The 26,774-nt window shown below is 39.2% G+C and overlaps 1 protein-coding gene across 4 annotated transcripts in view; it reads right to left on the bottom strand.

The window, feature by feature from the left end:
- Positions 1 to 26,774, bottom strand: part of GLRA2 (glycine receptor alpha 2) — a 126,291-nt gene that overhangs the window by 8,213 nt on the left and 91,304 nt on the right. For all 4 annotated transcript variants that reach the window (XM_040057075.1, XM_040057077.1, XM_040057076.2 and 1 more), the window contains exon 8: positions 20,919 to 21,068. In XM_040057075.1, coding sequence (XP_039913009.1) covers positions 20,919 to 21,068 — 150 coding nt within the window. The remainder of the gene's footprint in view (positions 1 to 20,918; positions 21,069 to 26,774) is intronic.

Genomic DNA, 26,774 nt, shown 5'->3' with positions numbered 1-26,774 from the left:
ATGCCAGATGTCATTCCCATGTCTTTTTAATCCAGACTTCAGAGGAGAAGAAGGTGATGTAAAATTGTCACCTTCTCACCTCAATCCTGCCCAAAGTATAGACCAAATACTTCCCAGAATTTGGTTTAAACATAGTTTTTCCTAAACATTCGCCAAGATCAAAAACATAAACAGTCTCTGGCCAATCCTACTCCAAGATGACTCTCCATTAGGACCATCATTCTGCATGTGACAGTGGCATTCATCTCATTCCTGTCTCTCTTAATAGCGATTTTCCTGCTCACTGAGGTTTGCTTTTGCTCTCATTTAAACTCTCATGCGTTATGGAATCTAAGTAAAACAGACCTATTATTATAAATAGACATTTTAATTAATGGTTGAGAAATTGGTCATTGTTGTCTTTGGTGAGGGTCTCCAATGGACAAATTTAGGTTTGTTTTGGAAACTATGTTTAGTAGTATGTTCTGCCTCCACTAAACAGCAGAAAAATCTCTGAAGCATGAGTGATTTACTTACACAGTCTGTAAGAACAGCAAGTGAACTGTTGTTAATGCAATAATGAAATGGTAGTTAATGCGGCTTCGCCCTTTTCAAGTAGGAATTAAATATTATCCAACTGAAAGAGTAACATAATTTAAACATGTTGTGAGCAAAAATATTTTCCTGGTTTGAAATACCTATAAGTAGGATCTAAATTTTTCAAGAATTACTTTAATATTAAAGATTATACAGTTGGTAAAAGTGAATGGTTTGCTAAAAAAAAAAAAACCAAAAACTGTTTCTTTAGTAAATCAAGGTTTCTGTCTCTAAATTTTGCAAACACAAGTAGTCAAAATTTCTTATTCAATTTCAAGTTTCATATATAATATAAAAAATGCTTTCATTTTAGGGGAGGGAGAGCCAAATGAATTGCTGTTTTGCAACGCACCATAAATGTTACGATAGAGAGTCTGTCCTCCTAAAAACCTAGCAGATTGATTCCTGACACAGTCTTGGTTTCTTGTTTCTCTTTGTTTTAAATAAAAGTAATGACTTAAAATGTCCTGATACAGAGATCTGTGAGTCTTATAGATATAATTTGACTGGATATTAAATTCTCTCAAGTTGAGAGACTTGATTGCTCTCTTGGGTAACTTCAGCCAGTCTCTTTCCAAAGAAAGAAGAGGTTGGCCAGCTTAGCAGTGGAAATGGCACACTATTCTGTTTTACATCAGACAAATACATGTTGGTGACCTAGATTTGAAGGATAATCTGCTCTGACCAAAAATCTGTTGGATAAAGGGCAACTGACTTCTGCTCATTCTGTCTGCATGCAGGGCTAAGTAGAATGCAAAGATGGTGTTTAAATACATAACTATTTCAGCTAGAACATGAAATAGCTGTTCATGGGCACATCAAAATAAACAATGTAAAGCATTACGACATTTGCTAAAACGTTAGAAGATCAAAAACCTAAAACACTAATGGAAACATACCTGAAATTCACTTACTCCATTTTCTCTTGCTTTCTGCAAGACGTCTACCTCAGGAGAGACGAGCAGACTCTCACTCTCCTCTTTTCAGCAGTGCTCAAGCCTGAGCTTCAGTTTCCAGTTCTCTCCCTCCCTGAAACCTGCTGCAGGGTCAATATCACAGGACAAGGGCACATGGTGTCCCCAGGTGGGTGACAGGCATGGGGGAACTGCCACAGCAATGTGTGGGACACCCATGCTGAAATACCCCAGCCACACAGAGAAATACCTGAGATACCCTCTACACAGGATTTTTCCTGTCAGGTTCCCTGGTCCTTTTCTCAGAGCAGATTTAATACCTTGGGGAAGATGATTTTTATCACACCTTTGTGAAATTTCTCAATGGCCTCTTCCTTTACTGTTATCATCCTAGGAGACTTTGTTAGACACTCCTGTGCCCTGGCTGTGCCATCTCAGAGTACCCCATTAGGCAGCAAGCCAAAATTTATAAAGAAATACATGCCCATACAGGGCCCATAAACAGCAGCCATGATTGGATTCATCCAGATTACCCACTAGAACAATGTATTGCTGGGGATGCTTTATGTCTTGGGTTTTGATTGTCTCAGTCCCCCCATTCCTTGGGGCTGCAGCCCACCCTGAGGGCACTGTCCTCCCTGGATGAAGCACTGGGACCTGCGGCATCCCCACACCTTGCTGAGGTCTCCTGCTTGGTGCCAGGAAGGGGCAGAGGAAGGGGATGGGCAAAGGGAAGGAAGAGGAAAAAGCTTTTTGACTCTCTGGTGATGGATTCTCTCCTTCAAGCCATTTTCTACAACAAACACCCAGAGCAAACCCCGGCAAATGCAGACAGAGTTTACCAGGGCTTTCTCAGACATTCATGCATTTAATTTATGCAAATACTGAACAAAATTAATTAAATATTGCAAATTACATTAATAATTTATTTTCTGTAGCTAAAAATAGTCAAGAATATTTGAATAATCTTAAAATGCTCACATGTAAATTTTATAAATTTGGTTGGGGGAGGCTGTGGGGGTTTGTTTGTTTGTTTGTTTCATTGGTTCTGGGTTTTGGTTTTTTGTTCCTGAGGGAACAAGCCTTTCTTTTCCAGTTATCAGTTCTTAATACCAGGCTTCCAATAAATAATGTTTTGGAGCTGATTTTATTTCCTTATCTTTAGGTTACACAAGTTACCCTTTCTGGTTTTCCATATCGTTTATTTCTCATTGTTAGTCAAGATCTCAATCTGGATTTCTCTAGCTATTCTTGCATAGGTCCAAAATATCATTGGCTTAAAAAATATATATTTTCCAGCTATCTGCCCTTTAAACTTGTTTCCAAAATTAAATTGTTAAATCTTAGAAATATCTTGACTGTTTGAATGTATTAGAAGTTTACTACACTTATAGACTTCTGTATTTTCATTTTTTATTTGCTTCTGTGAGGGTTGCTCTATAAAACTCTGATATTATTTATTCTCAGGAAAATGAACATTCATCATGAGGTAAAAATCAATGACACTCAATGCTATAGCAACTTGACAGTGCAATCTCTACATGGAATTGTTGGGGTCTTTTTTTTTTTTTCCAATCTGATAAGTAATAAGTCTACAAATTCTAGAAGGTCACTGGAAGTAAGCTTACAATGGAAATTAAATAATATTTCATTTAAAAGGGGATTTGATAGGTTTTCTTTTACTGTATTACACACACACAGTCTGCATGCACCCATCCATGGAGATATATGTACCTACATAAAGGTGTGGGCATCTACTTAATCTAATCCTCTAATGTATTCCCTGAAGGCATTAGTTAGTGGCAAGTTCACCTAGTGAGAATGTTTTTATTCTATTTTAATATTAAGAGCACTCTCCAGAGAATTCATTAATTATTAATTTTTAATAACTTCTCAAAATGCTAACTTTTACACTAGCTTTTCCCCTGCAGTAGTTCTGAGGATCAAGGATACAGAACACACAGGCAATGGTCATTAAACCTTCCCAATCCTCTCTGCCCATAAACAGGCTCTTTGGTGGGGTGCTGGCATTTCTCCAGGAGGACCATCTGCCCAGGCCAGTAACTAAGCAACAGATCTCCTGCTGATGGCCTTTTATTACTTGGCAAGACTGATAAAGGATAACCTGAAACACGAGATTTAACTGTTTATGAGAGAAGTCAGTACTGAGAGGTACAGACAGATGAAATGTGGAAGCATGGCTATAGCACTGGAAAAGGTATTGTTGGGAGAAGATCTCAGATGCTTATCTGACCTCAAGATTTGTTCAAGAGTATCAAAGAAAATGGGAGAAGAAATGCTCAATTAATTTACTTAAAAGAGAGCACACAAGAATAACACAAAAATAAAGGGTTGCTATGCCAGCAGGCTTCCTGAGACGCACGTGTTGTATGTTACATCTGTTATGTCTTGGAGTAATTCTAAACTTGTGTTTGCAGTGCCAGAGCTCTGGAGAAGCCTGTCACGAGGTACATGGAAGAGGTCAGGACTCCCTGTGACTGCCTACAACCTCCTGACCTTGAGGTTCCAATTTTGGGAAGGGATGACACCAGGGGAAGGATTGTATTCAGAAAAGATGCCAATAAACCAAACAACAAAGCAAAGCAGGAGCACCCCAAGAGACATGGATACCCAGCAGCACAGGTTTCTACTTCACTGAACATCCAAGAACTTCATGAGTACCAAGCAGGAGCATTCTGCCCAGGTCAGACGAGAAGGGGTGTTTGGTGACATCCTAAGTACTGCACAGTAGAATATCACACACCCTGTGCAGTCAGAAGGGGTGGGCATTAAACTGATTTGTTGTCCTCTGAGTTGGAAACACGAATGGGGTCTCAGAATCCCTAATGTGAAATGCAGGCAAGTTTACATCTACTCTTGGGGTTTTGTTTCCCTGTCTCCTTATTTTGTAACTGTCTCTTCTCTTCTTGACTCCTTTTTAACTTTGTTTCTCCAACACTTTTTGCCTCACTAATTCCCAGACCTGTTTTTGCCTACCTCCTCTTTGATGCTTTCACCCTCACTGTTTTCCTTATATGTGGCCTATACCTTCTACTTGCAAAATTCAGTTCCTTCCTTAAGTCCTATCTGCTCTGACCCTTTCTGCTCTTTGCAGCTGAATTGTCTTTCTCCAAAGAAAAGGCAAGCCATAAAAATAGAAGTCCACCTTGCCAAGACCACCTCTAAACTGAGAGGTGTTACTCTATTTTTTAAAAAATAGCCATGAGTCAAGTTTAGTTTTCTTTTGTTGTTGTTGGGGGTTTGTTTTGTTTTGTTTTTTTGGTTGGTTGGGGTTTTTTTGTTGTTGCTGTTGTTGTTTGTTTCTTTTTTTTTAATCAAAACCTTCTGCTTTTGGATATCCACAGAGTTGATAATTTCTCAAAGAGTTTCCAGCATCATAAATCATTTTGAAATGCAATGCTTCTCATTTGATCTACTGTTAATGACACACAGCCTGTCCCATCGCTGGCACGGAAAGCTGAAATCACCAAGTTTGTGAGCCCATGCAGCAATCTGTGACTGTGTTCTGACCACCTAGAACATACAACATGAACCTTTTGGAGGCTTTGGAAAGGGATCACGAGTGCTGCAAAACCAGCAAATGGAATTTCATTTTTATTCTAAGTTTAAATCTCAGAAAAAAGGGTTGTTTGTGCATAGCACATGTTGTTCTAGTCTCCTGAAAACAGAGTAATGTGGTAGTATATGCAAATAGCAATAGATTAAAGACTTGGCATGCTCTGGAATACTCCAATGACATGTCCAATCACAGCAGTACCATCTGCTTTTCGTTATATGTGCTAAATTTATAACACACTGCTAATTTCTGTAAAAGTTTACTCACCAGTTTCAGGAAATTATATTTAACAGACATGCAATATTTGGGCTTTTGGCTTACTGTTAGCAAACAGTTAGTAAATGCCTCTTCAGTTACTCATCTCTATTTTTAGGCAAAGAACTTCAGAAATCAATAACATTGATTATGATTCTTAAACCCTGAAGGAATGGCAGTGATTTGCAATTCAAATGTTAATTCCCTGAGTTTTTGCTCATGCTCGAATTTTCAAAGACCCAAAGGCAATCAGACTTTCACCTGGAACTTTGAAACCAGTAAAACACAAGTCTGGTATTGTACATCTAAATTAAAATTAACTCCTTCTGTTTGGAAGGGAATTTTTTACCAGGTTTCTTAACTGTAACTTGTCTTCAGGCAGTGTTCAGTTAGACCCAAGGAGACTGCACAATATTGCCAATATCCCACTCATAATTGCTCACTGACACTCTGAGACATAGGAAAATAGAAAAACAGGCAAGGAAAGGCTCCCTTCAATGGCCATCTAGGGTTTCCACAAGTGTTTTTCCCTGCTGCCTTCACGGTTGGATGTTTTACTGATGACACTGGAGTTCATTTAGAGTGTCTCTGCATGGTGCTGTGAATGATTTCTTCCCACAAAATGAAAGGCTGAGTTATCCCCTCTTTGGGTCTGAAGGGAGCAGATATTTCAAAGTGTGAGACCACTGAACCATCACCTGAGGGGACAGCGGTCTAGAGGATATTTTAAACGTGTTTGACACATTTAAATAGATGGTTTCAGCTAACCAACTTTGGAATGGATCCTAAAATAAAAGTCACTATAAAGAATAAAGCAATTTGTTTCAGATGATTAAGAGAATTTGGCTCATATATCCAAGGTGTGACAATTCCAATCACATCTTCATTTCAATTTACAGGAAAGAAATAAACTAGGCTTCATTATTGTTCATACTGCTGGTGCTATATATTTGACATGATAATCTACAGTATTAGTCAGTAAATTGACTCACTGGACTGCTCTTGATCATATGTTCCATTTTCCGCTCAGCAGGGCTCTCTCTAACAGCTATATATATCCAGGGAGGGAAAAAAAAAAAGAGACGGTTCTCTCTTAGATCATTATAAAATGACGCTGTGTTCAGTTTTCCTGTTGCTTCAAAGGTTATAAGTGATGTGATCTTTTCACCGTCACAGATAATACATGGCTGCTGTTTGTCTGACTCCTCAGCTCCTCATACAGAAATCCAATACTTTCCTCTTGTCACATATTCCTTTCAGAAATGTATTCTCTTGCAGGCCTGAAAAGAAATAGTCTCTGTATTCCTATCTGCCAGTTTTAAAGTCTCTCCCTGTGTGGTCCCTCCTCATCATACCATGGTTGTCACATTAGCATCCACGAGTATTTGCAGCAAATGTAAAATCTCCTGATTGTAATTAAAATTCTGCTTGCTTTTCTGTTAAATAATGTAAATCATTCTGCATCATAATCCATAGCTCTGTTCTTCTGCCACTGTTTTAAAATGTCTGATTACTGAGCTAATTGTTCAGGCAAGTTGTTTTTAGACTGTATAATGCATTTATGGGTTATATATCTCTGTCAAAATAAGTATTGGATGAATCTTTGCTCCTCATCTACATGCTAAGAAATTGCTTCCTCAGTCCAGACAGAAGTTAAAGTCAGGGGCAGCCTCTAAAAGGGGCTAAAGGGTGAAAGGCAGATGAGAAAGCATGAGATTCCCAGAGACAAAAAGCAGACATCTCAGTAAAATATTGGCATGAGTTACAAAATGCAAGGTTGTGTAGCTGTATTTCAGCAGAATATCTGCAGCTGTAATCTATGTTGCTGCAGAAGGAAAGGGAACCAAACACTCTTGGGACAGCCAGAGCTTATCACTATTCCTGTCCAGAATGTTAAATAATTGTTCAGAGACTTTTTAGTCACCTTTGTTCCAGAAGTACTTGCAAGTCAAAGAGAATTACAGGTTGTAAATCAGAAATGCTCAGCTATGGGTCAGCACATCCACAAAAAGATATAATTCAGCTCGCACTCTCCCTTAGGAGCAATCCCTGACAAATCTCTTTTAAACTCACTCCTGATATACTGAACACATTACAGAAGAATGTTTAACAGCACTGATTAATATTTTCAGCAGTTGTAAATTGTCCAGTGTACTGCCTGGTGCTGGCTCTGCCAGCTGCCCCTCAAGGGTTTTTCTGGTCCTGTTCCCTGCCATCCCACAATTCTGGGTTTGTAGTTTGAAGAACAGAATAGAAATCAATAACTCTCCTGGCCAAACAGCTTCCTCTAAATAGTAATGCTTTAAAAATGCAAATAAGTTAAAGTCTAAGCCTCTTTTCTTTGAAGGTTTGAAAGATGCCAGCAGGAAAGATCTCCAGATTCTTATGACACCAAATCCTAAGACATTTTCCCTTTGAGATAGAAGGCAAGAAGGGAAGACTTATGGTAAAAGAAAGGTCAAAATTTACATCCCACCATGTCATACTGATTGCCTTTTGGGCACCCCTGTACCCCTGCAGTATGGTGCTTTTGGCTAAATACCTTTCTATCTCCCCTCAGATGAATGAGACCTCACCATGGGAGAATGGGGTTCTTGTTTCATAGCTAAAGGAGGCAAATATCTGACAGACTCACAAGAGTCAGGTGTAGCAGCAAGGAACATACAGCAGGAAAAAAAGTGAGGTGCTAAGAACACTGGCTGGGATGCCACATGTAGTAAAAACATCACTAAGCTTCACATGGGCTTCAAAAATATTCATGAAATAGCAGCTGTTAGATTCAAACACAGCATCTGATGAAAAAGATCCGTTGTCATGATATAAGTCTGATATTCAACCCCAGCTACACAAATACCCACAACAGAACTCACAAAAAAAAAGAGGAAAACAGTAACTGTACAGAGAAGTGTGACTAAAGCATCAGTGTCCATGATCAAAAAGAAAAATTCAAATAAATTATTTTTTACAACAAAATAACATGATATAAGCCACAAGGGAAAGTGAACAGAGATCAAAGAGCAAATAAGAGACAGGCAACATAAACAGGCATCCCCAATATCTAGAAGTCAAAGAACGGCAGCATATAGCACCAGAGCATCTTAAAAGAGCTGTCATGTATTTGGGGAAAAACATCCTTTGTGCAAACTTGAAAAAAAAGAAGTATTTACATTTAGGAAGCAAGACAACATTTTCTGTGCCTGAAAAAACTGCTCTCTCTGGATTTTTATTACTTTTTTCTTCACATTCCTGTTTGGTCCCTGTGACAAAAAAATATATTTTGTGTCTCAATTGCATGACTATCCAGCACAGGTAACAGTAAGGGCAGAATAATAAAAGATCAACCCATTAGCAAAAAAATACAAAACTGACTCCACCAGAGTTCATGACAGACAAATCTAGCACATCTTCAAGATAAGGAGCAAAATGACAATGCTCAAAAGACATTTTAAAAGAGAACAGCAACAGCTAGATAATCAATTGCTTTTACAAAAAATCTAAAGCCACGGTGAGGGCTTGGAACAGCAGTGCTGACTTAGTGTTTAGTGATTTCCTTTCTTAAATGTTTTTAATTATAGGAGATAATAACCTTGTTTCCCCCATTGCTTTTTCTTCTTTACATGGGCTAAGAACCAGTCTTCCCCCAGCCACTATGTGAGAAACCTGAAATGGCAGAATGAAACTGTCTTACTCTAGATTCCTAAATGTGCTGATTTTGTTCCTGCTGTTTTTTATGTAATTGTGCAAACAGAAATACATCAGATAAGGAAAAAAACCTAGCACAAGTACCTCCCCTCCTTTCCCTTTCAACACTGCCCTCCTTGCAGGTACAGTCACTGAACTCAGGGTTACTTTGCTCATGACAAATCCCCACCAAACACTGCGAATATGTTTGCTTTCATCTAATACACAACTTTTATTATTTCTGGTTTTGGATTCACCTCACACAAGATCTTCCTCCATTTCCAATACCCTTTTCCCTCCTGATGTGCACTCCTGTTGGCTCCAGTGGCCATACATACTCCTAGTCCCACAAGTGCTGCAGACCCAGTATGAACAACTCATAGCAAGTTTTAGAAAAATATTTTAATAATTCATAAATCATCACACTGAACTGACTGCTCTATCCATAAATAGCAAAGGTTTCTCATGACAAAAATACCACCTCTGGTTTAGAAAGTCCTTGAGCTGCAAAGTCCTGGAGCCCAGGAGGATCCATCAAGGACATATTGCTGCCACACAGAGCTTCCTGTGCAAGACAGAGCCCTGACCCAACACAGGACAGCCTTCTTGGAGTTTGCCATCTCCAGATGGAGCTTCCCACAGCACAGAGATGTGGCCAGTTGCTGAGCAACTGCTACACTGGCTATTTAACTCAAATGTTCAGATAGTGACCCAAATAAATGCTCCTACCAAATCCCTTTGCTTTATGACTTTAAAGTTGCTTGAAAAGGTGACAAGTCTGTTTTTCCTAAGATGTGAACCTGAAAAGAAGAATCTAAAATCAGTGTTATGCCTTTCCATAGGCATTACTGGAGCAATTGTTTATAAGCATTTAAAAAAAAAATCTGTAATAGAGATATATCTTATTTCTGATAGGAATCCAGTTTTCTGGGGTCCATGATAAGAAATTAGACTGTTGCTAGCTAGAAGAGCTGAAAACAATTCTACGTGAAAAACACAGTGAGCAGGTTGAAAAAACAAAAAACAGCTTTGCAAATGAAGACGAGCATCTCAGATCATGCTTGGTAGGAAAGAGATGAGAAGTACTTAAAAAAGAAGCTATATGGAGCAATAATTTTGAAAGTAGCAGATAAATAAAATAAAAAATAAAAATAATTTGTTTTTTTAAAAAATAACCTTAATCCTCTTTAATTTTTCTAGAGAATTCACAGCTAGAAATATTGATGAGGCTACCTGGAGTTAGAAGCTTGATACCCAAACGTAAGACAGTCAAAAGGAGAACCAGAATTAATAGATTCAGGAAAGCTGAAGCCCAGGCATGGCAGGATATGCCAATATATGGGAAAACTGGTAATCACTAAGTAGACAGACACAAAAGAAATCCAGAGACCTCTGTGGGAAATACAGTGTAAAGCTAATGTAGGGAGAATAATATCTAAAATAAGTTATGCATCCTCTGCTTTTTTGTCTTGGACACAAACACACACGTGTGTGATCCAAAATAAATGCCATGGAGATATTTGTTTGTACCCCAGGAGGGACCTGTCTGATGCAAGATTAGCTGTCATTATGGTCAAACAAGGAAATTGCAGTCAAACAGCTGCATAATTTGCCTCTATTCCTCTGGAAAGATGGGGCAAGAGCTTGCAAATCTTGAAAGAAAGGCTACTGTCTTCTGCAAGAGCCACTGGAAGGTTGTAAGTAAAGTAGGTAAGTAGGCAAGTAAGTAAGTAGGGCAGGAGAACTACTGAACAAGAGCACATAATGAATTTCAGAAGACTGGTGATTATCCACTCATTAGTGTATATTTGACCCATTCTGGATACGCAATGAGACACTTGCACCAGACAAACCCCCCTTAATTCATCTTACTAGGTAGGTAATGGTGAAGAAAGAGCATTAAGACCTTGAAGGACTTCCAGACAGAAGATGCTGAGGGCTGTTAAAGAGCATCCTGTGATGCACAACTACTCTCTATCTCAACAGCTTGTAGTGGCATCACACTTGATTAGACTTTCTAGAATTTCTCTTGCCTGTGAAGATCAGCAAACAAAAAAAAAGCCTACAAGATGAAAATTCTGCTGATGGAGCAAATGAGTAGACTTGGTGTTTGATCCCACTGAGTAAGTCAAAAAGAAAGCTGGCATAAGTTAATAGGCAACAGATAGACAAATTTCATGAAAAGTTTGTGCTAGAGAGTGTCAAGGCTGCTGCTTGCAGATGCCTGTAGGACTTTACATCCTGAAGAGGAAATGCACAACTTTCTTTCCTAGAATGGTGTGCAAGATCTCACATTTGTGCAACTCAGCTAATCTCTAATGAAGAAATTGTGATCTCTATTTGGAAGTAGTTATTCTTTTGACAGACAAAGATTACAGAGAACCTGAAAACAAGTATCCACTCCCAACAGACTTAGGAAGGCTTAACAGGAAAATGAATGAGTCAGCCACAGGCAGAGCACTTCCCCATGACTAGCAGAAAGGGTTATATCAGCACACACATGAAGAACCACTGGAAGAGAGTGAGGTGAAGCATGAAAACAAAGGTGTCATGTCTCCTAAGAGTCTTGTCATGTTATTGTAGAGAAAAAAAACCTTGGACGCTTGGTAAAAAACTTGCACTTACGCAGGTGGATTATTTGTATGTACAAGTGCACACATAGTACCTGTATGAAAAATTACATATACAAGTTAGAAATTAAATTACTTTAAGGGTTATGTCCTTGCTTTGAGAGAAGTTACAGGATCAATGCAGAAATTCACAGGTAGGATTCTGGACTTCTGGCACTTCATATGTACTGGCAAACACAGCAGCGTTTTCTGACCTTTCCTATCTATTTCTCCAGGAGCTAAAAACAGTCTGACATGCTCAGTTTGCCAGATATACTCAAGCAGCCACTGGAAAATGGAGCTTTTCAATAGTAAGTCCATTGTGACATTGATCCTGCTGTAGTGAAGATGTGTAGTGTGGGAAGAGCCAGTGGACAGCTCTGAGATACTGCTGGGAGTTCACAGAGAGTAAATTTTTAGTGACTTATGCTTGGACTTGGTATGGAGTTTTCAGGTGCTCCCAACTCAAAATGAGTCTTTACGAGGACTCTGGCAAGAGTCAGCAACAAATGTTCAGAATATGTAGGGTTTCAAAGTGTTTATTATTCCTTCCAGTGTAACAATCCCTAGCCCCCTCCTCAAGTTGTAGAAAAGAAAATCTGCTTCCTCACCTATCCATCTACTCCCAGTAACATCAGTAACGTGGTGTGCAAGAGTAGTGTTATCTCCTATCAAAAAAAACCAAAAAAACAAAACAAACCAAAACAAACAAACAAAAAAAAAACCCAAAAAACCCACAACCACAAAAAAAAAAAAAAAAAAAAAAAAAAAACGAACAACAAACATACAAAGAAACAAAAGAAATAAAATATCAGCCTACAAGAGAAATACCCAAGTACAAATTATCATATTACATTAAATTGCATCTTTCTCCAGCAATGGATCAAGAGAAATAAACACATCTGATCATTAAATCTAGCAACAGATGTCAGAATCAGGCTCTGAGTGATCAGTTTGCCATATGAAAAGCTGTCAACTTGAACAGAAATGACTATAAACAAGGCTGTTTTGCCCCAGGGGGGAAAAAAAATAATAAGGTGGAGAAATAAATGGTGGTTTCAATACCACTTTTTAAAAAGTACTCCAAAAACTGGATTTTACTTAAACCCATGAAGTTTTTCAGACTTGAGAGAGAATGAGCTTTCAGCAGTCTGGTTAATACAATTTGGTTTTGAACAATGTCATTTGGACAACATCATTACAGAATGCTTCACAATTAATTACATTCAAATAGCAGCTTCTATCCCCTGTGGAGAATGGGATTAATTGGGTCAGATGTAAATATGCATTTCATGGATCCTACTGAACACTTGCCCATCTCACCAATTTACCATGTAATTTGATACAACTGGAGTAGTATGCTCTGGAGATCCATAGGGCAAGCACGGCTCCTAGTGAGGGTAGGAATACATAGATACAGGATGCTGGCATTCTCAGCCTGAATTACGCTTGCCTCTAACTGCTCAACTCCTTCACTTTCTTGTAGAAATACTAATTTATATTTACCAATACTGAAACAGATTGCTGTTGAAAATGAGGTTTGGGACAGAAAGCAAAACTGATATGAAGCATCACGACAGACTCCAGACAACAATGGATCACAAAGTGCTCCCTTCCTGGTATCTTCACTTCCTCCAGGAAAGACGACCTGGCCATCATAGCAGTGAGAAACCCCGATACCAAGGCCTTGCTGGATCCTGACTCTGGGCATGGAAAGAGTCAAGATAAGCGACCTACAAAGGAACCAATTTGGGGTGAAGTTGTCTCCTGTGTTGCCTAAGCCTGTATCTTGGGGTTGTGACAGCTTTTCACTCTCTTTCTGCAGTCTTGGGGAGGGCCAACTTAGGTTAAACATACTCCTTCTGATGTTTATTTTCCTTATAATTTTTATCATTAACATGTATTTGACAATTTTTCACTGCCATTTTTTTTCCATGAAATGAAATGGACCAGAACACATCCAATGAAAGGATCATCATTTTCTAAAATAATCTGGAAAACAAAAGCCGGTGCCTGTGGCGGAGGGTTCTTGAAAAGCTACTTGTTGCTTTAAAGCTTCAAAAATAAGAACATTATTTCCTGTCTCTTTCTAACTTCCTCTGTTCCATTTTCAGTTTCCACTCTCCCCTAGGTATAATAAGAAATAAGAGATTTGCACCCAGCTGGAGAGTACCTTTCATGAGCTGGAAGACTGCAGAGTTCATTTTTGGTGTGTCTCCTGCTGTTCATGAGTAACTACCAGGACAAACTCACTTGAGTGAATTGCAAACTTCAGTCCCTAAGGCTTGCCAGTTAAGAGCTGATCCTTTCAGCCACGGTGTGCTGGGTAGGTACAGGGGAGGAATCAGAGTTTCTAAAGAAAAATTTCTCTATTGAGCAACCAAGAAAAACTTTATCCAGTACTTCTGACTTTTCCAGTTCTACCTATCCCATGTAGTACCAAACACAGTCACTTCATCACCCCAGACTAGAAATACTGTAATGCTGTTCTGTAGCTTATGTCCCATTCCTGTCTTATTTAACCATAAGGAATGATTTGCTTAAGTATTTGCATGCTGGGCAACATGAGTCATTACTCTGTATCATGTCCTGCTAGCTGTTTTGGTGCCATGTGTGGTCCCTACAGTTTCAGTATCTGTCCCCTGCCCCACAGAGCACTCCTTGTTGTACCGCTGATCAGTTCAGTGGCTATAAATATTCACCATTCTACAGCCTTACCTACTCCCCACCAGTTATTCACTTTCTGGTTTCCACCCTTTCTAGACTAGCCATGGGTTCCCTATTCTCATTTTCTGTGTGTTTCTTTCTTTGTTTGTTTGCTGTAGTTTCTTTCTGGTTTGGTGCTGTTTGTTTCCCTCAGAAATTCTGATTTTGTCTCCTGATTTTGTTTTCCTGTTTTTTCTTCTACTCTGGTACCTGGGTTCCATTACTCCAACTTGTGCACTGTACTACCCACTTCAATTATTATGTAGATATTTTGGACTTTCTTAGGAACTGGTATGACATTTTCCATAAATTAGTCTGCCTTGTACTACAGATTGTTTAATGGTTTTTATTTGGTTTCCAGAATTCTCTCCCTTGAAATGCAACTATCCATTTGCTCTTCTGTTTCTTGGTTTGAGGTGAAAAATCCACCCCACATAGTCCATCATCTTTTTGTGTCTGTGGCAGTGAAACACGCAAAGCAAAGTGATTTGTTTAGCATTTTCAACCTTCCCTCCTCCAATGAGGGAAAATCTTCCATTTCACTTTCAATTACCCTTGTAAACAGGCCACTATGAAATGCAATTTTTCTCTTCCCCTGTTTCTTTTTCTGTGTTTGTTTTTCACTGAAAAATCTACTTTTCCAGTAAGCTTAGTCTCTCCATTTGGTCAGACTGCTCTTATTAAAATTTTTTGATCCATTGCTTGGATACTACCCCCATGGACAAACTGCTTTTTTTTTATTACAGATTGCTCTTTCTTTGGAGAATCATGTCTCTAGATTTCTGCCTAGAGCTAGACTAAGGATTTAGATCAAGCTAATTTTCAAATTTGAGATTATTTTTTTTTAATGTTTAAAGTACATGTGGTATGTCCATTTTCCAAACAATACAGATACTTCCACTGATATTAACTAGGGCCATTCCTAGCCTATTCACGCTCACAATAAAAAGACAGACAAGGACATTCAGATGATGCCACCAAGCGACATGGCAACATGATGCAATGAATTGTGTCTATTGTTTAACTACAGCAAAATATTCACTGCAGTTGTATTTGGGATTATAACTTCAAGCTAAATGATCACTTTGGTGTCTTTATCTTCTACTGGATTTTTTTCTGCACAGTTACATTAAAGTACTAATGCAATTGCCCTGGAGAAATAAAAGTAACCTCAGTATCTTGAGGCTGTTTATCTACAGCAGAAGCTACATGCACTTTAATCCATTAAGTAAGCAAGATGAGAGAGAGAAAAAGCCATTCAGACCCAGATTCCTATTTTTCACAATGAAACTCATGTGTTTGAGCTTGCTTAGTGAGTACCAAAAATAGCTCAGCAAAAGGGCTTTCCTTGAGCAGTTCCATTATTCACATGATGCGGCACCTTACATAACGCGGAGCGTACACATCCTCCCGCCAAATGCGCTGCACACGGATGATAGCGGGCAAACATTCCCACCAGGGGCAGTAGTGCCAAGTGCTTTAAAGGCAAAGTCGGCTGAAGCACTGATTTTTTTCAATGGGCAAGTCTAGAAAACCTTAGGAAATTATTTGGGGGATCTGACAGATGGATTTCAGTATGATTAAAATGATAGAGATGACCTATTAAAGCTGGTGTTACTCAATGCATATTGCTTCTCCTTTTGAAAGACAGAAATACTGTATTATCTCAGTAAGTTTTTTTGGGCGCTTGTGGTACTTGCTTCACCACTGACAGCTCCATCCAAAGGCCAACAATTCTCTGAAGCATTCGACCGGGTGCTTCCAGCTTTGCTTAGAAGAGTTATCCTTTGTTTCTGTAATCACTTAGTCCTGGTCCCAGCTCTTTCATTTGAAAACACCATTTGTGCCTCCCTTTGCTAATCTGCATGCATGTGAACCCCTTTGGCTGCAGCATTGTTATTTGTATTGCTCTGTGTTCCCTGCACATGGAATTAAATGTCACATCTTCCAGCTGTACAGTTTTTCATTCAAGCTATAATATACTGCTTTTAACACTAATGGTCCCAACCTTAACCCCTCGTCTTGGTCACAGTGGTAACCATCACATATGTAATTTAGGAAGTCATCTTTGAGATGATGATATGAATACTAGTGTACTGTGACTCATTTTGACTACTGATCATATAACATAATAATTATTGTTTTCAAAAATGGATGATTGAACCTGGCTAAACAGTTCTGTTTCCCTGGAAGCCCAGCATTTTGAAAACTAAGAAATCATGTTTGATTATTAAAAATCATATTTTAAAAAGAAGTTATTTTCTTTTAAATGATCTGGCACCATAAAAATTTAGGTTTTATTATAGTGGAACTTCACTACATCCTCAGTAACATTAGACTCCTGGCTTCTGCAGCCTGTACTCTCTCTCTGCAACATGATATACAAGAAATAGGCAACCATTTCTCTCAGCAATCAAGTGTTGTTACTGATGGGTGTATTTACCTTGAGCAGAAAGACTACATGAACATTTAGGACAAACTTTGAATGCTTCCTCCAAGAGAAACTGTATGGGGAAGACAGACAAATTGAAGCACTGATAACTTGAGGATATAGGGGATTTGTGCATGTGGAAGATACCAACAGATCCTGATAAAGCCGTCTTTTCAAATGGTTCATCTGCAATACAATTTCTGGATGATCAACAATACAACCCAGACTTTTCCTAGAAAAAAATACTAGCAATCTGATGTTTGACTTTAGAGATTTGATGGTCTCTTAAGATGTCTGTTTTATGCACTACTCTGAGGGTTGCAGCACTAAGAACAAGACCCAGCACAGAAAATAACAAAAGCAATGCCAGAGATATGGGCTTACAAATTTGAGAATAGGTATTTTCTTGTTCTGTAGATCAAGTAGCAAATCCAGGAATCATCGTAAGGTGTGATTCAGCACCTTTTTTCTCTCCCTAGATTAGCACTGAATGATGCAGTACAGATACTCAACCATACTCTTATATTGTCTTCTTTTGAGTACGACTCTACATTTGCATTCAACATAAGCTTTGGTTCAGTGAGCGATACCTCAACAAGTCAAGTTCCCTGCTTGTGAGGCTCCTTGTGGCGCTACAGGCTCTGTTCCTGTGATCTCTTCTGTGCATAAACGTCCTTCTCTTGAGCAGAAAGCTCAAGCTGCAACCATGGAAGCATTGCTCCAGAAACCTCTGCCTTGCTACGTCTCCTCTGCTGACCTCTCAAGTGTGCATCACTTATGTGGTGGGAGTTCTCCAGGGAAAACAATGCCAGAGCAGCTCCAGCTCTTAGGGCTCTGCAGCAAAAGCACTGCAGTGACACAGCCCCTCTGTGTACAGCCCTGGCTGTGTAATGCACAATATTCTAAAGGAGAAGAGAGGTTTCTGCAAGCTTTCCTAAAGTAGAGGATAACCACAACTTACACAAACTTTAGCTGGACTACCAGCACTTTGTGATTGGTGAGATATGCAGCACTGAGTACTTACTTGGACTGCTTTTGTAGTTGTATGACATCAGCTTTTCAGTGGCAGTATACTAATACTGGTCATATCTCCTAGAGGGATTCCGATTTTTTTACATTTTATATTCAGTTTCTGTATATGTGTAAATATTACTATTTCTACAATAGAAAATATACAGAAATTAAGGCTGTCTTCTACTGCTTGATATTATAGCTCTGAAAGAGCATGATCTATTGCATTGCAAACCTTCTATCTTAATTTTGCTTTGTAATATGAACTATGGGTTTTGCTTTGATTTTGGAAGATACTAATTCCTTTTACAGTGTACAAAAATTCATTGAAATCATCTGCATTTTATACATGACTTTACAGAGCTTGATCAAAGTTAGAGGCCCTTTACAGCTCAAGAGTGGCTCAGACAATGTTTTTGTTCTGGGAAATCAAGTCCTGAAATATTAAAATCCCAGGCCCATTTTATTTAAATGAACACATTTCATTCCTCAGCCACTAGTAGCAAGCAGTGAGCTGCACACTAAGCTCATTTCTTTCCCTGTCATTGATTTTATTACCTCCACAAGTCACCCTTAATCTGGATGTATCAGCTGCTATCATATTGCTTCTGATCTGTTACATGTTACACTGTGTAAAAGATTTCAGCTACATAGCTCTTCTCCAAGCAAATAAAAAGAAACCAAGGAAATACTTTTTTTCATTCATACCTAGTCATACTCAACTAAGCAGAGCTCAGGACATCACAATGAGGAAGGCTGCAGGTTGACAGTTCAGGAATAAATACCACAGCAATAAAAACACATTTTTGTTATACATACCACATTCTGTTGGAATACGCTCATCTGAAAGATGACACAATGTGGGATTTACTGTCTCAAGGCGTTTCCTATGGCCCTCTCTCCCCACCCTATTCAATCTATCTTTACACAGGCCCAAGCTGCTGAATATACATGCACTTTCCTTAAGAGGTTTGGAATAGAGGTGGCATAGCCCAGCCACAGTAAAAAGCAAGCATAAGGATGGGCCATAGGAATGTACAACATGAAACTGCTGTTCATGCTGGGGACAGTGCTGTGTATTTTGGGGGGGCATTTAGGAAAGAGAATGCAAGAGACGACTAGTGATGCCATCAAAATGGTCCATTTTGCTGATTTATGACATCGTTGCACATACTAAAACTCCCTTGCTTTCTCTTTCTCACTGCAGTTTTACCCTCAAACTTGAATTGCCGATCTGATTCACTGTCCCGTAAGCTGATGACGCTTTGCTCCGCAAGCCATTCATGCGCCGCACGGACTCAACGCTCTCATTCCCAACAGTCACAGTCTGTGCCTGTTCCCAGAGTGTCAGCATAGACAGCAGCAGCAAGAATGGGAATGCCACAGCAGTAACGTGATGACACACACACACACAACAGGCAAAGAGAAGAATGGCTTGGTTAGAGAAGACCATCATGCAAAACAACAAGAATCACTTTCAAGGCAAAATAAACTGAGAAAATCGTGAGAGACAAGATCAAGTACAGAGATGCAGAAAATACCTCCTAAAGAAATTGCCTTAGTAACATTGTTGCCTATTTTGAAATTCATGCAACCAGATCCATAGGAAAAAAGCAAGCCTGTGCAAACGAATAGATGTGTCTTACTCAGCTGTATATTTCCTTGTATTTAATTATGTAGTTACATATTTTGCAAAGAATCCATGCATCATCTGGCTTAGGATAAACACAAGTCTTCTGATGATTTGGTTTTTAAATAACTTTCTTTCCACAGGCACCAAAATAATAGTTTTCTAAGCAGATGAATGGCCACTTCCATGGACCAAAATCTCATAAACTCGAGTAAAGTTGGTGGATACTGTTACTTACCAAGGATGGCTGCTTACCTACTTGTTCACCTCTAAAAAAGACCTTGCCTCCAAAAATGAAATTACAGATGCCATACAGAAGCTTCTGCTGCTGCCATGCTGGGTTTGAAAACAAAGGCTTCCAGTGGCAGTGTGTGTGGCCTGTGTGCCAGTAGACAGGCAACCATCTCTGCTCTCTCCTGCAATCTAATCTTCAGTGGAACCTCAATTCATCTGACAATAATATTAAACCAGAGAACAGCACTGGGTTTCTTCCCAGCGTATCCATCAAACGTTACATTAGCTACAGAACATTTATTAGACAGACCTGTCAAAACACAAATGCCCTGTGCCACTGTTGTCATCCCTCTTGTAAAGGAAACCATTATTTGTGGCTTGAAGCACTTGTGCAGCTCAAGCAAATATTTACTTCACCTAGCAAATGTATATGTAGAATTTATACTTTCGCATTCCCTAGACAGGGGAATGATCATGACTTGAATAAAACTCAGTTTAATGTCTACTCTTGTCTTCTCATTTACTGGAAAAAAACCAAAAACAAACAAACAAACAAACAAACAAAACACCACCACCAAACAACCCAGGACAGATGGACAGACTTCCTAAAATTATTTCTAGAGTGATGTCTAAGTTACAAACAATCCCCTCTTCTACATTTCAGTCACTGGCATAAAAGTATGTGATAATGACACTCACAAAGAGGTACTTTGCTAAAAATTTGAAGTTTGCATCAGTCACAAACTTTGAAATGACAGAATCCAGAGAGGAAATTCTCCTAAACCTTCTCCTTTTAAAAAATGGCCATGTTTCCTGGTTTCAGCTGGGCAAGACACCAGTTGCTGGTGGTCTAAAAGTGAGGGCAGAACGGACAACCATTGCAATGGGCTACCCTAGGATAAGGCAGCACTAGAAAAGACAGGTCACAGGCATGTTCTGATAACAGCATATCTGAATAATGCTCCTCTATCTGGGTCACTGCATCCAACAGCTCCTTATCCACTGATGGTGCCACATAGCAGCACAGTATTTGTTAGAGGTCTAGCTGCCTCAGCAACTGCATGAAGAGAATTCTTGTAACTCGTGACCAATTACTGACATTTGTTGATAACTTCATAAACTGCAAATAAACCCAGCAGCTAATTATCAGCTCTTTATCAAGGAGTAAATCACTCAAAAGGAAACTTTAGAAAAAGACTCTCCTGCAAGGGCAAGATCTGAGGTAAGAAATCAACTGCACATGAGCAGGGCTGTCAGGACACATTCAGTTACCCCAGGTAAAGAGCAGCTGTACCTTGTTTTGTCTTCTTTGCCTTCTTCGAAGCCTCAGAAACTCTTTGTGCTGCCGTGACACAAAGTTGACTGCTGCATATTCCAACAAAGCAGCAAAGACAAAGAGAAGACACACGGCCATCCAAATGTCAATAGCTTTTACATAGGAGACCTAGAAAGAAATGGAACACAGCATGTTATATCTTAAAATACTTCCTAAGCTGAAGAATTCAACTTGAAAAAAATAAACACATTTTTGCACAGCATGAGTTCCATGAGGTGGGTTTTTCTTGTTCTGTGTTTTGATTTGTTAATTTATTGGCTGATAACAAATACATAATTCAACTATTAATGAAAATGAGTGTCCACAAAGAATGCACAAATTAGCTATTTCCTTTAGGGAAAAATCAGGATTATTTTAACAAAATACAAGTGCCATATAGTCCCAATCAAAGTTTGGGAAAAGGAGTACAAATACAAGATATATTCACCTTTTTAGCTTTTTATGAAACAATTACCATATTGCTTATTTAGCTATATTTGGTATCCACAACCTCAAAGTAAACTCAGGGTACTCTATTGTATGGGCTGATACAACTTTTCCATTCTAGTTGCTTGACTTTACCCAACATCTTTATAAAAAAACTTTATAGATATTTTCTATTAAAAATACCTGAATACCAGCTGCCTCTGTTCTAGTAAAAATCTATTCTGATTTGAATTGAGTGGTCCACAATAAAACCAGATATATTACAGCATTGCAATGTCACAAGATTTTTATAGTATTACCCACACTGGGCCAAACAGTACCCAATTAATGAGCTACACACTATGCATATCAAAGGTACATTCTCCATAGGTGTGTTTGGTCTCTGCCTTTCTTTGTAGTCTTGCAGTTTTTAAGCAGAGATGTTATGATTAGGTAACAGCAGGTTGTCTCTCTTGTTTATCAGGTATTACCTCCTGAGTAGAATAACAATGATCTGACTTAATGTCTACAACGTACATGTGAGTTAGTTGCATAAACTACTTTGACATAAATAAATCAAGGAAAGGAGAAGAATAGGCATATCTAGGATGCAAGGCATTTGAACTGTTTTACGTGTCTTCTGTACAATGAGAGCAATAACACCCAACAGAGTTTCTTCTTCATATCTGTAAGGAAGTGCTTAGAACACCTCTGTAAGCAGAGGAACCTGGGGCTTTACTCTGTTCTCTAAATAATAGCCTCACAAATTGACACATTAGGTTCCTACTATCCATTTGCTAATTCAGCAGAGCACAAATCTTCAGTATCTCACATTAACCAGCCCGCTGGAGATGTCTCAGATACTCAAGGTCACCTCAGTTTGACAGAGACCCATGGCACCCCCATACAGCTGAATCAAGACAGGCAAAATAGATTTTACCTAAATCCTGAAATATTATAAGCATTTGAATAATAACCTGCAGGCAAGAGGTTTCATTGCGGTCAAAACATATAATGGTCTGAAAAGGTAGCAGAAAAATTTGTTGTGCTCCTGACCCTCATGTTTAGGAGACTAAATCTCCACCTTGGAAAACTCCACCTCTAGCCTTTGCATACTATTCAAAATGACTTCACTCTTCTGTCTGGGCAACCATTCCATGATGGAAGAAATCACTCCTCTAGGTGTAAATTGCACCTCTAGGTGCAAATAGGTTTTGCTCCTATTTGCCAAGTGTGTGAATATCATCACTTTTCAAATTCCATAGAAGACCTTTTGTTAACGTCAAATGGAATGTACTGCACTATGTGCTTCAGCAAGCAATACGAGCAGAGGAACTGGCATTTAAAGCACAACAGAAAGGATACAGAGCTTCATCCTGCAGATCCTGAACATGAGACGGATATTTCAGAGGGGCCAAGCACTGTTATTCAGCCTGCATCAGTGGAACATGCCTTCCAGTAGCAATAGTGCAGCTCCACGTAGCAATGCCCACTGTAAGGCTCACCTAGGCTGATGTAGCAAGCTGAGGTGACACCACGAATCTGTGCTTTTCAATTAGATACACAGCAGGTAAGTAGTTCACTCTCCCACGTATAAAAAAACTGTACAGGTTACATATTTACTGAGCAGCTGTAAAACGAGAGAAAACTCGACAATGTCCCAGACTCTCTGTGCCACAGGCTGAGGCATAGTAGGAATCAAGTCACTGTAATTTGTGTAAAATGCAGCTGAGATTAGATTATTTGTTGCTTTCCTTGAAGGGGCAGCTTGTTTCCTTTACCAATGCCCTTAGGACATGTATTAGACATGAATAAACAGCTGGACTGTGCTGTCAGAGAGAGCACAGTGCAGGGAGCTGAAGTCAGAAGAATCAGCATTTCTGACTGTGCAAATTCTGTCCTGGCGGGCCTAAAACAGGGAAGGCAAAATGATAAAGGAAGCCCTGAGTTAGCGGTCCTGCCACTTACACTGTGCTACCATAAATGGAATCTACATGGCTGCTGAGCCAGCTGTATTATTTTAACTCCAGCCCCTGGGCTAGAATCAGAAAATCACGATATCCTTGGCAGATACATTGCTTGTTCTATTGTTTGGCCGGTGCCACACCATGCCACAGCTTTAAATAAGAAAACAGAAAGCAATAGCTTCTAGCACTATATTAAAAATAAATAAATGGTAAAATCCTACAATGAGTAAAAGCTGACACCTTTGTTTTCAAATCAGTTCATGTAATTTACTTGTGGTGGTGCAAAAGTTATTTTATTAGGTTTTTAAGTGTTTTATATAATTAATTTACATTTTTTTATAAGAAGTTTTGTAAAATGGTTTGTTCCCTGTACCCCCATTCTTTCCAATGGTTCTTACCCCTTATATTGGTGTCAATCCCCTCCCTCTCTCCTTGGGTGCCCTGTCTGTCACCTCGGGACCCTTCCCCAGATTCTGGAAAGTTCCAGGGAGGGTGTCAGGTGATAGGCCCAGGGAATCCCTTTCCCCCATCGCGGAGTGGTTCTCCTGTTGAATGTTTACACCACTAGTTCCACCCTGAGTTAACCTGGTTGGTTAATCTGTTGTTGCCACCTCTTGTTCCTCCCCCGTTTAAAAGTTACCGCCCGACCATTGTATGGGTTCTCTCCTGAGCAGCAGTTCTCAGGTGTGGAGCTCCCGTTTGGTCTCCCCCTCAATAGAACCCTGTTAATCCTACTCAGAGAGTCGCCTTTCTATCCGTCACCGTGGTTGTGACTACCAACAAGTCCGTCGCAGGGTTTGGGGAACCAAGATCCCACAGGGAGGAGAGAGCCAGTCGAACTAGTGAATCTGACCCAAAAGCGCGTGTGCCATGGTGTGGGACTGAGCTAGCCCGTGAGCCTGCGCTTCCACGCGCACAGTGGACACCACGACATTTACTTATGAATCTCCTGTATATACAGAATTGTGCTGCTCAAAGCCAGGAAACCTATGGAATTTTCTGACAAGCCTGTAGAAGATGGAGTCTGCAAAACTGAGTAAATCATGATAGCCTAGACACATACATTGCTCAGGAAGGTTTTCCCATCAAACTCAAACCCGGTGTTATCAGCTAGGGGTTTGTGCTCCAGACCATAGTATAGCATGAAAACTCATGTTTGTTCAGCTTAAAGACTTATAGCATCTGCTTTGATAAGGACTCCTCAATCAGTACTGCATCTCCAGCTTCCTCAGCTACCATGTCCATGCTTCATGCTCCATAGTCACTGCCAGGTACATGTAGGACAGCACAGACTGATTTTTTGTTGAAGGTTTCTTCTCACCTAACTTAAAAAGCACTATGTAAATGTGGGGATTTTTTTTCATTTAATGCTAAGAAACATGCAATTTTAGGACAAAATTTTTCTAAGTGGAACATAGATATCTACACTATAGTAAAATAAACTGTACCCTAAAAATGCCAGTCTCTCCTTTTTGACCAAGACTGGAGTTTTGGAAGGCTATTTCAGGTATATGTATATGTTTGATATACAGTAATTTGGGCTAGATAAAGCCTATAAATTATCTCTGTTAGGCAGTGCCTTGATATAAACCTAATCAGAGCAGAGCAGAGTAGCAGAGATTACCCCACATGAGCCTTATGTAATAGAGACTGTTACCTAAGCATTTGCCTCCTTTCCCATAATTTCACCAGCAGCACAGAATCCAGCAACAATACAAATTCCAAGTTGACATTATTAAACTAGCATGTATAAAATGAAAAATAAGTGGGGTTGTTTTTCAAAGGTAGACTTTGCAAAACTTTCTCTGAAAAGCCTATAACACCAACAGCACACTGGCTTCATTTACCATAAAATACTTTTAGAAGTGGATATCTGGTAACTCTGCCTTGTTCAGTGTTATTATGTTCAGAAAGCTCCATAAGATTTCCTTGTCCTTTTCTTTCTTTAAATAGCTGCTCCATTTTTTACTGCATGTTGCCAAGCTTCCTCGCTAATACTGTTTGGGAGGAGGGGATTTAATGGCTCCTACCAATAAAACCATAAATTATATCAATTATTCATATGTTTTGTAAATGTTTTAGGGCCAGCTATTGAGGGAACTTTTTCAGATTTAGAGCTGTCTGCCTCAAGAGCCAAGTATGATAAGGCTAAGTATAGTAAATGTGACAAAGCTACTTCTTTTCCTTCATAATTTTCCTCATTTGTTATTTGGCCATATCCACTATATAAAAAAAGACAAGTTTGTTCTCCATATAGCACTGCTGTAGTATCAATGACCACAATGAAGTTCCTGGAAATGAAAGTACAAGGAGAATTACACTGTTTGCAAAGGACTTGCAGAGATTGAACTTTCCACTGCTCAAACTCTTTTTGTTTTGTCACTGTGACTCTCCCACGGCTCTCAGGCACCTTTCGGAGCATTGCCATGTGTCACCCCCAGAATGAAGAATGAATTTTCCCCTTCTGTGGGGAAAATCCAGGGAGAAACATGGTCATGGGTCCTGCAGCTCTGCAGCTGTCATTTGTTGACTTTTTTGAATCAACCCAAATGCGAGCTCTGGTTTTCCTACAATGCCAGTCTCCTGAGAATTCAGACAACTGCTTTAAATCTCTGATTGTGTCAAATAAGTGTAAAATGGAAATTAAGACACATCCATCCACTTCCTAGCATTCTGCACTGTCACCCTGGTTTTTCTGAGTTTTTTTAAAGCCTTCTGATTGTCATAAGATGGAGTCTTAAGCTTCTGTACAATATTAGAAGCAGTTTTCCCTTTTTCCCACACATGGTAACATAAACAAACCTTTTGTTCTTCATTCCCTGTCCTTTGTTTAGATATTTCTAACCTGAAAACAATTGTAACTGACGGCTGGTCTGGCCATTCGGCTGGGAGGTGATAACCCCAGAAGCCAATCCACAGCCAGACCCACAAATGTATAAAAAGTAAGAAATAAACAGGCAGAGGGCTCTCGGCCTTGGCTCAGCCTTGGGCTCTCTCGGAGGAACAACTCTGCCCTGCAAATCTCTCGTCTCCCTGTGATTGCTTTGTATGCCACGATCGCACTGCACTGTGAAAATAACTTCAATATGCAGTGAAAGGTACTCAGTTTGTGTTAAGAAACATATATTCACTTATTTTGGTAGGTAGAATCATATGAAAAAATAGCTTTTTCTCTATGATATGAATCCACAAACCTCTGTTTTACACAATGCCATATTCTAGGCAAGGTTTTTTAGAGAATAAAATTTTCAGCTACCATGAAATCTTTCAATTTGAAATTAACTTCTCCCATGCATTAAAATTAACTCTTGGAGAACAAGGTTTCAAAGAATTTTCAGACTGGAAAAGTGGAAATAGAACAAAGTATCATTTTAAGTCAAAACAGAAACAAAAGTTATTTATATGAAAAGTGGGAAATTTTCAAAACAAAACAAGAAACAAG

This window comes from Hirundo rustica, chromosome 2 (assembly GCF_015227805.2).
Source record: "Hirundo rustica isolate bHirRus1 chromosome 2, bHirRus1.pri.v3, whole genome shotgun sequence".
Taxonomy (NCBI): Eukaryota; Metazoa; Chordata; class Aves; order Passeriformes; family Hirundinidae; genus Hirundo; species Hirundo rustica.
This window is presented reverse-complemented; position numbering and strand designations above follow the sequence as displayed.